The 14,380-nt window shown below is 52.6% G+C and overlaps 1 protein-coding gene across 1 annotated transcript in view; it reads left to right on the top strand.

The window, feature by feature from the left end:
* Positions 1–5,770: 5,770 nt before the first annotated feature.
* Positions 5,771–14,380, top strand: part of FGF11 (fibroblast growth factor 11) — a 30,873-nt gene continuing 22,263 nt past the window's right edge. The window contains exon 1 of the mRNA XM_029579426.1: positions 5,771–6,440. Within this exon, the coding sequence (XP_029435286.1) occupies positions 6,245–6,440 (196 nt within the window). The 5' untranslated portion in view covers positions 5,771–6,244. The remainder of the gene's footprint in view (positions 6,441–14,380) is intronic.

The raw sequence follows: 14,380 nt of genomic DNA on the forward strand, positions 1-14,380 counted from the left end.
CCTAACCAAGCAATGCGGGGCACCCAAAGCGGTGGACCATAAAAAGAATAAAATATAAATAAGACAAACTCAAGCAAAATACCAACACCGTATTCTATGAGGAGCTTACAAGTACCTAAACCTGATCCAGCAATACCTCAGCAATCATCCATATCCAAAGCTTATGCGTTATCTCACCTTCCAAGTCCACAAAGGTCCTTTATTTAGGCGTGATCTGGATCGAGGCCTACGTGGGACCCATGGCGGACTTGCAAATCTACTTTTTCTTCTCACTTCTCGATCAAACTTGCATTTTTCCAATGCATCAGACCCACCCTGTGAATCCTGCTAAAGGCAAGGACGTTCAAAACATAAAATACCGCTGACCAAACCAGTGATAAACACCCATGTAACCAGTCCAGGACCAAGTGTTACTTAATCTCCTGTGGTATTTGCAGCCCCCGCACTCTGCATTTTGCTGGAGTATCTTTACATTTCCAGCCTCTGCACTCTCTGCATCTTGTTGGATTCGCCTCTGTTATTTCCAGCCCCTGCACTCTGCATTTTGCTGGAGTCTCTTCTGGTATTTCCAGCCCCTCTGCTCTCTTCAGTTTGTTGGAAACTCCTCCGTATTTCCAGCCCCTGCCCTCTCTGCATTTTACTGGAGTCTCCTCTGCTATTTCCAGCCCCTGCACTCTCTGCATTTTGCTGGCATCTCCTGTGGCATTTCCAGCCCCTGCCCTCTCCTCTGTTATTTCTAGCCCCTGCGCTCTGCTTTTGCTGGAGTCTCCTCTTGTATTTTCAGCCCCTGCGCTCTCTGTATTTTGCTGGAGACAACTCTGGTATTTCCAGCCCCTGCACTCTCTGCTTTTGCTGGCATCTCCTCTGGTGTTTCCAGCCCCTACACTCTCTGCATTTTGCTGGCGTCTCCTCTGGTATTTCCAGCCCCTGTGCTCTCTGCATTTTGCTGGCGTCTCCTCTGGTATTTCCAGCCCCTACACTCTGCTTTTGCTGGCATCTCCTCTGGTATTTCCAGCCCCTGTGCTCTGCTTTTGCTGGAGTCTCCTCTTGTATTTTCAGCCCCTGCGCTCTCTGCATTTTGCTGGCATCTCCTCTGATATTTCCAGCCCCTGTGCTCTCTGCATTTTGCTGGCGTCTTCTGGTATTTTCAGCCCCTGCACACTCTGCATTTTGTTGGCATCTCCTCTGATGTTTCCAGCCCCTGCATTCTGCTTTTGCTGGCATCTCCTCTGGTATTTCCAGCCCCTGTGCTCTCTGCATTTTGCTGGCGTCTCCTCTAGTATTTCCAGCCCCTGTGCTCTGCTTTTGCTGGAGTCTCCTCTTGTATTTTCAGCCCCTGCGCTCTCTGCATTTTGCTGGAGTCTCCTCTGGTGTTTCCAGCCCCTGCACTCTCTGCATTTTGCTGGCATCTCCTCTGATATTTTCAGCCCCTGTGCTCTCTGCATTTTGCTGGCGTCTCCTGGTATTTTCAGCCCCTGCACTCTCTGCATTTTGCTGGCGTCGCCTCTGATATTCCCAGCCCCTGCGCTCTGTGCTTTTGCTGGAGTCTCCTCTGGTATTTTCAGTCCCTGCACTTTCTACATTTTGTTGGAATCTCTTGTATTTTCAGTCCCTGTGCTCTCCGGCGAGGCTTCTACCTGCCGGCACATATAGTAAGATTCCTTAATTGCACAATGGAAGATCAGAAACCAGACAGCTGTTTCTGAAAAACCTCAATCTCTGGGGTAAGGGATTTGTCATCTCTGTAAATTTATCATTTATTGATAAAAGCCTCACATGAGTTAGTATGTGGCATCTGTATTAAGCTGCAAACATGCGGAATAAAGGCCATCACCAAGCTGCTTCTGTAACTATGTGTATATGTGTTTGGGTGGCGGTGGCGGTGGCGATGGAGGAACAACAAGGGGTGCCCCAGGGCAGGACTGAGGTGCACTGGCAGAATTGTATGTGTGTAGGGGATCTCGGTGCTTAGAGCAGCAGAGCAGGAGGGAGGTGCATTGTGCCTGTAGGGGATTTTGAGCCCTGGAATAGCATGGGGCAGTGCACTCAGAGCCGGCTTTTGTGGCGTGAGGGCACCATGTCTGAAGGGGGGGGGTGACATTTGCCCACCCTTCCCTCCCGCACTTTGCAGGCAGGAGCCTCGGGATTGCCGTGCTGGAGGACGGAGGCTTCTCCTTGTGGTGGTAGGTGAAGGATCAGCCTGCGGGATAGAGGTGAGAAAAAGAGGAGGCTGCAGGTGGGCAAGAAAGGGAGAGAGAGAAGAGGATGCTGGGGGAGATGAGGGGTGCTGGGCACCACGGGCAGGGGGGGAGAGAGAGAGATGGGTATATACTGGGCCGGAGTCACTTCCATCGCTGGAGGAGGGAGTGCTGTGCCAGAGCTGCCGTCACGGGAGGGGGGGGAGCTGAAACTCATATTTCAGTGTTTTGCACGGGAGCCGATTCTGGGGGCATTGGGTCTCAGTACTGGAATATCAAGAGGTGCTGTAGGGGCGGGAATGAGGTGTGTATGTGTAAGGGGGTCTCCTTACTGGAATACTATACGGGGTGCTGCAGAGCAGATGAAGTGACTGAGCTGAGTGTGGTGGGGGAAGGTGGGGGTCTCTATTGGAATAGCAGGGGGGCCTGCAAGGCAGGAGTGAGGTGCATCAGGGCTGTGAGTGGCTGGTGGTATTTGTTGGTGGCCGGGGTTGTTTTTGATCCCTGCCAGCTGTGGTGGCGTGTAAATGCTTTCAGCCGTGATAATGTGGGTTTCCTGCCCTCTGGAATAGTAACAGCTCAGCACTTTGGAAGGAGAAGATAATCGTCTCCAAAAGCTTAAGGAACGGTGATTAACTCCAGTGGAAATCTCCGGGTCCCTCTGGGTTTGGTTTTCCGCTGACAAGAAAGTGAATGAGCAAAAAGGAGCTGCTGGTGTGAACAATGCTATCATATACAAATGCATGCAACACAGCTGGAAACGTAGCACAGGTGCAAACACGTGTAGCACAGCTGCAAACACATCAGACAGCCATATACATGCAGATATGGGCAGCAGCTCCAAACATGTCCCACAGCTGCAAACGGGTGAAGCAGCTACAGATATGTAAAGCACAATTGCAGCCAGGCAGACAGGTGCACAGACCACAGCTACACTAGTGCAAACACATGTAACAGCTACAGCCACAAGTACATCTACACAAGATGGCCAGATTACAAGCACATGTAATTACACGCATGCATAAACGTGCCCAAACTGCATTTATACCATGCCCAAATCACACATGCATGCAGAGAGCTCACAACCATACGCACAGGCCGACGTGGGGACATATCCCAGCCCATGTATGCAAGCATACAGATCCCCGGATTACATGCATTGTGTATATATGCTGATACCTGCACAAAGACTGCACACACATAACCACACATCCCCCCCCCCCCCCCCCACCGGAAGAAAATATACAGGCATCGCATAAGTACCAGGATGCACATAGACACAGGCACGACTAGGGCTCCCTGCATGTTCATTCCAAGCCCAGGGGTTGCTCAAGGAACGGCAAGCATCGAAAGGTCCACATCTGTCCTGAACCCCCAGATGAGAAGGCACACCCATCCCAAGGGGCAGGAGGAGGGCCCCTGCTCCCCTACTCCTCAGGTGGGGATACCTGTAAAGTCATCCTGCCCCCACCCCCCTCCCCTGACACTGCAGGCGCTCCTTTCCCAGCTGCGGCTGGGAGGCTCCTGTCTTGCTTAAGGTATCTCCTTCCGTACAGTGCAGGAGAAGGGGCTGTCCCCTCTCTGTGTCTTTTTTCTCTCTCTCTCTCTCCCTCCCTCCCTATCTCTCCCCCCCCCCCCTTCTCTCTCTCTCTGCAAAGATGATTAGCTCTCCATCCCTCAGCGAGCACTGAAGGACACGCTGATCCCTGCCGGAGAGGAGGAAGGAGAGCTACACACATACACAAGGCTGCGAGTGACATGGGGACCCAAGTGAGCAGCTGAGGAGCGGCATCCCTGAGAGAGAGAGGGACCCACCCAGAATCCAGGACAGGGTGAGGGGGCAACACTGCTCAACTTTGATATCCATCAGCCCTCATGGCGTGTGTGTGTGTGTCTGTGTCATCATGTGTCATTGCGTGAATCTGTATATGTGGCAGTCCCAATGTGTGGCATTCTACATGTGTGAGACTGTGCTGGTGTGTGTGTGGCATTCTGTGTGTCTGTGTGCCTCGCAGCACTGCAGACCCCCACCCTGTGGTTCGCTCACGCTCCGGCACCGGGGATGCCGTGACATTAAACGTGCCAGGCGGGCGATAGCTGCTCGGGCTGGCGAGAGTTTGTTGACCTGTCCTTCCCAGCAGAATTCTTGCAGCCGAGCATCTCAAGCCCTCTTATGCATGTAATAACCCTAGGCTTTGCCTATCAGGGGATGCCGGCGTGAGAATCCTCCGGAGAGGACGCTGCCTGTGAGTGCGGCGCGGGGGGGGGGGGGCCTCTCCAGCTGTGACCGCGGGGGAAAACTCACCGGCATCGTCTCGGGAGGATTCTTGGGTCAGTCCCATCGGAGCTAGTGCAGCCTGCAAAGAAGCCAGGGCTTTTATTCAATGGCAGCAGGATGACAGGCGGAGATAAGGATAGGGTCCATCGTAGAAGGATAGGGCAGAATTTTGGGTGGGTGGGATTGAGGCCCTAGGAGATGGCATGTGTCAGGTGTGCCATGTCAGAAATTAGTCTGCCCAGAAATAAAGGTTAACATTTTAAAAATAAAAAAAAAAAAAGCATGGGGCGGGATTGGACTAACTTAATACATTTCTTGACTAGCTTTCCAGAGCTAAATTTCCCTCCTTCGGGTCAGCATTCGATTGAGCAAAAGACGAGGTTACCAGGAAATATAAAGCAGTAAGTGAACCACAGCTCTCGAAAGCTAGTCTAGAAGAGTATGAAGACAGCCCAGTAAAAAAGCTGGCACCTGACCTGTATTTATCCAGAAGTTTGATGGGTTTATGCTGCTTAGAAAAAAAGCAGTATTTGTCTTAAGCCCAGGTTCCCCTCCCGACGCCGGGTCTTCGGCTGGGGATACTGCGGAGGTGGCACTCACAGCCAGTCATGGGAGGGGGGAGGGGAAGGCAGAGGACGTCCACGTTACTGTGCAACAGCGACACCAACTGGCCGCACGTAGAATGCACAGGTGCCGGGCTCCAGAAGCAGCTGCTATATGTAGCCCTTGGCTAAGGACCCTCAAAGAAATGACTAGGCTACGTGCCGGGGCTATAAAACAGGAATGGGGCTGAGGGGGTAGCCGCAAATGAAGGCTCATGGCACCCTTAGGCTCCCATTCAGCTGGAAGCCCTAAACAGCAGGGAGAAAGCCGCCAGACCTCAAAAATACAGTTTTGAAAGCTTAATTTCAGTACTGAGCCAGACAGAAGGTCCATCCGGGGTCACTAAGGCCAGTTGCTTTGTTTCCCCTTTTCCAGGAAATAAGTTCAGAAGGCGCTGAGGAATGGAGGAGGAGGATTGGCAGCAGCCTGTTTTGCGGCCATAGGGAAAAAAAAAGTCGCGGAGGAGGGCGAGGGCCACCCAGCGCCTCCTCAAGGTCCCTGGCGCCTTTTCCGGAACCTCCCGCCATTTTTTTTGCTCCCTTCCTCTCCGACCCCCCAGCAGATTTTAGTGGGCAGCCGAGCCCTTCCCACCTCTCCCGGGCCTTCCGTGCCGTGTGCGGGCGGAGAGGGGGAGGGGGGGGGGCGACGGCCCTCATCCTCCCGGAGAAGGGGGGAGAGGGGGGAATTCTCCCACCCGGCTCCAGATGGGGCGGTCGGACGTGGCGGATCTCCGCCGGCAAGGTCGATGGCAGAGGCCCGCTGCCAAGTAGCAACACCGGTGCTCAGAAGGACAAATAAGGAGAGCAGGAAAAAGGAGGAGGAAGAAGAAGAAAAAAAACCAAAATACCCTGCAGGATCTGAAGGCGGGAATCGAGGAAGACCGGGCAGCGCCTGGGAAAGTCAGGTCGGCTTCTCCATCTCAGATTTTGGAACGGCAGGGGACGCCGGGACGGCGACCGGTTTTGCTCGCGCAGACAGATTTTTCTGGGAAAGAAAGACTGTAAAAACCATCCGCCTGCAGGGGGGGACGGGGACGGGGGGACGACACGTGTAATCCCCTCCTCCCGCCACCAGCCACTCCGGCGAGGCCTCCAGATCTGGGGCTTCTTCATCGTTCCCTGGTGGGGAAACAAATGACCACCCCAGCTTCCCGGATGGAGTGACCATGGCAGCCCTCGCCAGTTCCTTGATTCGGCAGAAGAGGGAGGTGGTCCGGGAGCAGGTGGTCAGCCGGCCCGTGCCCCCACCCAGAAAGGCCTGCCCCCGGGGCACCAAGTCTCTGTGCCAGACGCAGCTGCTGCTGTTGGTGTCGAAGGTCCGGCTGTGCGGGGGCCGCCGGGGCCGGCTGGACAAGACTCCAGGTGAGGGCAATCGCGACCTTTCCTCACCTGTCCCTCTCACTCATCGCCTGTATTTCATCTGTCCCAATACCTGTCCCATTCTCATAGGACCTGTGCCCCATTACATCTCCATGTTACCTGTCCCTGAGTTACCTATGGCTCATGTGCCCCATTACCTGTTTTCATGTTACCTGTGGCCTTTTACCTGTCCCTGAGTTACCTATGGCTCATGTGCCCCATTACCTGTTTTCATGTTACCTGTCTCCTTTTACCTGTCCCTGAGTTACCTATGGCTCATGTGCCCCATTACCTGTTTTCATGTTACCTGTGTCCTTTTACCTGTCCCTGAGTTACCTGTGGCTCATGTGCCCCATTACCTGTTTTCATGTTACCTGTGGCCTTTTACCTGTCCCTGAGTTACCTAGGGCTCATGTGCCCCATTACCTGTTTTCATGTTACCTGTGTCCTTTTACCTGTCCCTGAGTTACCTATGGCTCATTGCCCCATTACCTGTTTTCATGTTACCTGTCTCCTTTTACCTGTCCCTGAGTTACCTATGGCTCATGTGCCCCATTACCTGTTTTCATGTTACCTGTGTCCTTTTACCTGTCCCTGAGTTACCTATGGCTCATGTGCCCCATTACCTGTTTTCATGTTACCTGTGTCCTTTTACCTGTCCCTGAGTTACCTATGGCTCATGTGCCCCATTACCTGTTTTCATGTTACCTGTGTCCTTTTACCTGTCCCTGAGTTACCTATGGCTCATGTGCCCCATTACCTGTTTTCATGTTACCTGTGGCCTTTTACCTGTCCCTGAGTTACCTATGGCTCATGTGCCCCATTACCTGTTTTCATGTTACCTGTGTCCTTTTACCTGTCCCTGAGTTACCTATGGCTCATGTGCCCCATTACCTGTTTTCATGTTACCTGTCTCCTTTTACCTGCCCCTGAGTTACCTATGGCTCATGTGCCCCATTACCTGTTTTCATGTTACCTGTGTCCTTTTACCTGCCCCTGAGTTACCTATGGCTCATGTGCCCCATTACCTGTTTTCATGTTACCTGTGGCCTTTTACCTGTCCCTGAGTTACCTATGGCTCATGTGCCCCATTACCTGTTTTCATGTTACCTGTGGCCTTTTACCTGTCCCTGAGTTACCTATGGCTCATGTGCCCCATTACCTGTTTTCATGTTACCTGTGTCCTTTTACCTGTCCCTGAGTTACCTATGGCTCATGTGCCCCATTACCTGTTTTCATGTTACCTGTGGCCTTTTACCTGCCCCTGAGTTACCTATGGCTCATGTGCCCCATTACCTGTTTTCATGTTACCTGTGTCCTTTTACCTGTCCCTGAGTTACCTGTGGCTCATGTGCCCCATTACCTGTTTTCATGTTACCTGTCTCCATTTACCTGTCCCTGAGTTACCTATGGCTCATGTGCCCCATTACCTGTTTTCATGTTACCTGTGTCCTTTTACCTGTCCCTGAGTTACCTATGGCTCATGTGCCCCATTACCTGTTTTCATGTTACCTGTGTCCTTTTACCTGTCCCTGAGTTACCTATGGCTCATGTGCCCCATTACCTGTTTTCATGTTACCTGTCTCCTTTCACCTGTCCCTGAGTTACCTATGGCTCATGTGCCCCATTACCTGTTTTCATGTTACCTGTCTCCTTTTACCTGTCCCTGAGTTACCTATGGCTCATGTGCCCCATTACCTGTTTTCATGTTACCTGTGGCCTTTTACCTGCCCCTGAGTTACCTATGGCTCATGTGCCCCATTACCTGTTTTCATGTTACCTGTGTCCTTTTACCTGTCCCTGAGTTACCTGTGGCTCATGTGCCCCATTACCTGTTTTCATGTTACCTGTGTCCTTTTACCTGTCCCTGAGTTACCTATGGCTCATGTGCCCCATTACCTGTTTTCATGTTACCTGTGTCCTTTTACCTGTTCCTGAGTTACCTATGGCTCATGTGCCCCATTACCTGTTTTCATGTTACCTGTGTCCTTTTACCTGTCCCTGAGTTACCTATGGCTCATGTGCCCCATTACCTGTTTTCATGTTACCTGTGTCCTTTTACCTGTCCCTGAGTTACCTATGGCTCATGTGCCCCATTACCTGTTTTCATGTTACCTGTGTCCTTTTACCTGTCCCTGAGTTACCTATGGCTCATGTGCCCCATTACCTGTTTTCATGTTACCTGTCTCCTTTTACCTGCCCCTGAGTTACCTATGGCTCATGTGCCCCATTACCTGTTTTCATGTTACCTGTGTCCTTTTACCTGTCCCTGAGTTACCTATGGCTCATGTGCCCCATTACCTGTTTTCATGTTACCTGTGGCCTTTTACCTGTCCCTGAGTTACCTATGGCTCATGTGCCCCATTACCTGTTTTCATGTTACCTGTGGCCTTTTACCTGTCCCTGAGTTACCTATGGCTCATGTGCCCCATTACCTGTTTTCATGTTACCTGTGTCCTTTTACCTGTCCCTGAGTTACCTGTGGCTCATGTGCCCCATTACCTGTTTTCATGTTACCTGTCTCCTTTTACCTGTCCCTGAGTTACCTGTGGCTCATGTGCCCCATTACCTGTTTTCATGTTACCTGTCTCCTTTTACCTGTCCCTGAGTTACCTATGGCTCATGTGCCCCATTACCTGTTTTCATGTTACCTGTGGCCTTTTACCTGTCCCTGAGTTACCTATGGCTCATGTGCCCCATTACCTGTTTTCATGTTACCTGTCTCCTTTTACCTGTCCCTGAGTTACCTATGGCTCATGTGCCCCATTACCTGTTTTCATGTTACCTGTGGCCTTTTACCTGCCCCTGAGTTACCTATGGCTCATGTGCCCCATTACCTGTTTTCATGTTACCTGTGTCCTTTTACCTGTCCCTGAGTTACCTGTGGCTCATGTGCCCCATTACCTGTTTTCATGTTACCTGTCTCCTTTTACCTGTCCCTGAGTTACCTATGGCTCATGTGCCCCATTACCTGTTTTCATGTTACCTGTCTCCTTTTACCTGTCCCTGAGTTACCTATGGCTCATGTGCCCCATTACCTGTTTTCATGTTACCTGTGTCCTTTTACCTGTCCCTGAGTTACCTATGGCTCATGTGCCCCATTACCTGTTTTCATGTTACCTGTCTCCTTTCACCTGTCCCTGAGTTACCTATGGCTCATGTGCCCCATTACCTGTTTTCATGTTACCTGTGGCCTTTTACCTGTCCCTGAGTTACCTATGGCTCATGTGCCCCATTACCTGTTTTCATGTTACCTGTGTCCTTTTACCTGTCCCTGAGTTACCTATGGCTCATGTGCCCCATTACCTGTTTTCATGTTACCTGTCTCCTTTTACCTGTCCCTGAGTTACCTGTGGCTCATGTGCCCCATTACCTGTTTTCATGTTACCTGTCTCCTTTTACCTGTCCCTGAGTTACCTATGGCTCATGTGCCCCATTACCTGTTTTCATGTTACCTGTGGCCTTTTACCTGTCCCTGAGTTACCTATGGCTCATGTGCCCCATTACCTGTTTTCATGTTACCTGTCTCCTTTTACCTGTCCCTGAGTTACCTATGGCTCATGTGCCCCATTACCTGTTTTCATGTTACCTGTGTCCTTTTACCTGTCCCTGAGTTACCTGTGGCTCATGTGCCCCATTACCTGTTTTCATGTTACCTGTCTCCTTTTACCTGTCCCTGAGTTACCTATGGCTCATGTGCCCCATTACCTGTTTTCATGTTACCTGTGTCCTTTTACCTGTCCCTGAGTTACCTATGGCTCATGTGCCCCATTACCTGTTTTCATGTTACCTGTGTCCTTTTACCTGTCCCTGAGTTACCTATGGCTCATGTGCCCCATTACCTGTTTTCATGTTACCTGTGGCCTTTCACCTGTCCCTGAGTTACCTATGGCTCATGTGCCCCATTACCTGTTTTCATGTTACCTGTGGCCTTTTACCTGTCCCTGAGTTACCTATGGCTCATGTGCCCCATTACCTGTTTTCATGTTACCTGTGGCCTTTACCTGTCCCTGAGTTACCTATGGCTCATGTGCCCCATTACCTGGTTTCCTGTTACCTGTGTCCTGTTACCTGTCCCCATGTCACCTCTTCCCAGTTACCTGTGGCTTGTCACCTGTCTCTACATTACCTGTGACTTGGTATGGGCCCCTTCCCTGCTCCTCCTCCTATTACTGTTATTTATTTATTTGTGTGTATTCTGCTTTTCAGCCTCGGATAACATTCAGGTAAATGCAGGTATTTCCCTGTCCCCAGAGGGCTCGCAATCTGAGAGCCTCATTTACTAAAGCATTTTCCCCGCAGACCCGGAGTGGGAGGGAAGCCTCAGTAAACGTTTGTGCCCGAGGCAGTGGAGGGAGAAAGTGATTTGCTCAAGGCCGCAAGGAGCAGCTTCCCCGGTTCACAGCTCTGACCGCACTACCTGTGCCCCGTTACCTGTGCCAGCGTCACCTGTCTCTTAGAAATGTGCCGGCGAGAGCTTTGGGGGGGGGGGGGATCGGGGGAGCCCCTTGTTGAACACGGTGTCTTACCAAGTGATGCGGAGCTGGTGACAGCCTCATGATAAGAAACCAGCAGCAATCACTGGTGGCCCCTGTGGCCCCAGGGCCGTCTTGACCACCCATCATGATTCTGCTAGCCACCAAAAACCCCGTTAAAGCCGGCCCACAGACTCCGCAGCATGGGTGGAAGCCTCCAGGCTGCCTGCAGCGGGTTAGGTCCCTGGCTGGGGCTGCTGCGGAGGTAGCGTTTGCAACCCTCGGGGGGGTGAGATGGGGGAGGAGGGAGAGTCTCAGCCCTTGCACGGCGGCGATAGCCAACGACCAGACACGGGGGGGGGGGGGGGGGGTGTGCCCAATTCCAGGGGGAGATGTGGTCTGTGGCCCAGGGCTGGATTGGCCACGTGGGCAAGTGCCGAGGTGCGGCCATGCCTTGCGGGGAAGCCTGCGCCCCAGCCTGTGACCAGAGGCTTCATATAGAGGCTGAGCGACCACGACGAGCCTCTGCTGTCACCCCCTTCCTTCTCCCGGAGGGAGGCAGTCGCACAGGGTTAGGAGAAGGCATCAGCCATGTGCAGGAAGAGCTCTTTTTACTGGTCAGGACAGTGAAGCCTCTCACAGAGGAGGAGGAGGGACGCTTGGGTAAACAGAGACCAGGGATCCATGGGGATGCTGGCCTGATGGGAAGAGAGAGGGGGGGATACTGGCCAAAGGAGAAAATGGGGCTACTGGGCCCAAGGAGAGGAAATGTGGGGAGAACGAGAGGGGGTAGTGGTGCTGGAGAGAGAGTAAGAAGCTTGCTGGGCAAGCGGTGTGAGAGAGAGGGGGGGGGAAGGGGGATGCTGGGCAGAGAAGAAAAGATACAGAGGGGGGATGTTGGGGAGGAGAACGAGAGGGGATACTAGGCAGAGCAGGAGAGGGCCTGGGGGTGACGGGGAAGAGAGGGTACAGGGCGGGGGAGAGAGAAAGCAGGAGAGGACAATTAACAGAGAGGGACAGAGAAAGGGGATATTGGGCAGAAGACAGAAAGAGGGGTGTTACTGAGAGAAACGGGGATGCTGTGTGGTGGAAGAGAGGGGAGATGCTGGGAAGTGGTGAGAGAGAGAGAGGGAGGAGGATGCAAGGCCAGCAGGAGGAGAGGAAGGCATGCGGCAGAGGAGAAAAGACGGTGAGTTGGGGGGGGGGGGTGAGAGACAGAAAGGGACACAGTCACACGGGGCAGAGGGGGAGATGGCACCTAGTGCCATGTTTTAGGTTGCCTGCAGAGGGGGGGACGAGGAAGTCCTGCTGCCTCCTGCCCCGCTCCTCGTTTGCTCCTCTTTGCAAGGGGTAGTGGATGGGAGGGCAGAGGCCCCTTGATCCTGGGGTTCTAGGTCGCTCAGGTGTTTTTGGGATAGGGGCCACCAAGCGCCATCATTGTTCTTATGTTGGTTGGGGGGGGGGTACATCGGGGCCACCGAGCCCCATTGTTGTTTTTTGGCGGGGGGGGGGTTGTGTTGGGGGCCACCGAGCCCCCTTGTGTGGTTCTTGCGTGTAGGGGAGACGAGAGGCTGGAGATCCCTCTACCTAGGGGGCGCAGGAGATGTAAATTTGGCCCTGCCTTGTGTCTCCCCCCCCCCCTTCAGTCCTCCCCCTTGGGCTGAGGACTGTTGCTGCTGTGGGTGGGCTAGAAGGGTAAGGGTAAAAGGGCAAAACCAGTGAAAGCTCACAGCCCGGTAGCCCCGTTAGGGGCCAATTCCGGTGCATCCAGGAAGCTTCCGAAAGTGCAGGAATCTCTGGTGCTCCAGCTCTGGCCTTTCTGAAGCAGCTTCAGGCCAGTAAGGGTGGGGGGGAGGGGGGGGTGGCATGACCGCTGCGTGAACACCACAGATAACGCGCAGGATGGCTCTGGCAGAGGCTTGGAAGCGCTGACGGGGCCCTTTTTTTTTAAAGCAAATTTTCACATTTCTTTCGGCGAGAGAGGAAGGTCAGGCTGATAAGGTGGGCTCCTATGCGTCCCTGAAGAACGACTGCCTGTGGAAAATTACAGAATATTTCTATATAAATAATATGAAGTGAGAGACGAGTACGGGCAGAGATGAGCGCAGCGTGGGTTCACGCCCGGGTTGCACCTGATCGATGGCTCTCGCCGCACTGACAAGCGTAGCACTAGCTGAGCAGCCTGCCGTAACTCATTCATAACGGCGGAGGGTGGTGGGGAGAGAGAGGATGGGTTTTTTGCCAGCCTTTATGGTCTCCAATTAAACCTCTCCGCTGCTGGCTGCCTGCCGAGCTCACTAACTGCTAAATGTGAGTATTCCCCAGCAGCCATCCCTGGCTTCTGGAGAAAGAAGCACTTATGCAACCAGGCCTGCAAGCGGCACACCTGCACCATATTCTACAGCGCCTCCTGCTGGGGGAGGCAGGGACTGCAGGCACTGTGAGCTCTTACCTACCTCCCCATCTCCCCATGCACAACCAGCACTCTTGCATCATTCCCCTATAGCACCTCCTGCTGAGAGAAGCAGGGGCTGCATGGGCATGAACACCCCCTCCCCTCCCCCCCAAACTATCATCCCATAACAGCACCTCCTGCTGGAAGGGATAGAGAGAGATAAGAGGGCCACTATGTGTGTAGCTGAAGCAGCTGGGACATCATTAACATCTGCAGTAGAAGGTAGAAAAAAAAAAAAGAGATAAGAGCCAAGACAGCTGGACAGGAGATATTTAAATTAAAACAAATTAAAAAAAAAAAACAAAACAACCCCAGAAAACATCACTGTCGCATTAATGGACTCACAATAAATGCAAGGATTGCAGAAAAAAATCAGCAGATTCTGGAACGCTGCCCCCCCCCCCCCCAGATAATAATTATACTTGTAATTAAAGCATAACGAAAGCAGTATGCATAAATGAGACCAAAAGCCATGGAGCTTGGAAGAGAAATTGATAAAAAAAAACCCGCTGTGGCCAAAGAAATTAAAACCAGAGAAGGGGGAGGGAGGGAATGAGATGAGATAAGAGGGAGGGAGAAAGCTGAAGAGTGAAGGAGAGAAGAGGAGTGGAAGTGAGGAGAGAGGGGAGGGTAAGAAAGGAAAGGGGGAATATATTGGCGTGGTTTGCTTAGTTTGGGGGGAGGCAAGGGGTAGGGAGGACACATTGGTGGGGGAAAGTCAGGCGGGGACTCAGTTCAGCACTTGGAGCTGGAGCATTTTGGGGGGGGGGGGGCAGCCTTGTCTTTTATGTCCCTCCCAAACTGCACCAATGGGGAAATGCTGAGGGGGTAAAACAGGGAGAGAAAGCTGAGGAGCGAAGGTGTGCGAGAGGAAGAGGAGGGGGAGTAGGGAGGAAAGCTGAGGAATGAATGAGGGGTGAAGAAAGATGGGGTGAGAAGGAGAAAGCTTGGAGGAAGGCAGGAGACGTCAGAAAGCTGAAGGAAAAAGAGTAGAGGGGAGGAAAAAAGCTGAG

The sequence above is a fragment of the Rhinatrema bivittatum genome, chromosome 16, assembly GCF_901001135.1.
Source record: "Rhinatrema bivittatum chromosome 16, aRhiBiv1.1, whole genome shotgun sequence".
Lineage (NCBI taxonomy): Eukaryota > Metazoa > Chordata > Amphibia > Gymnophiona > Rhinatrematidae > Rhinatrema > Rhinatrema bivittatum.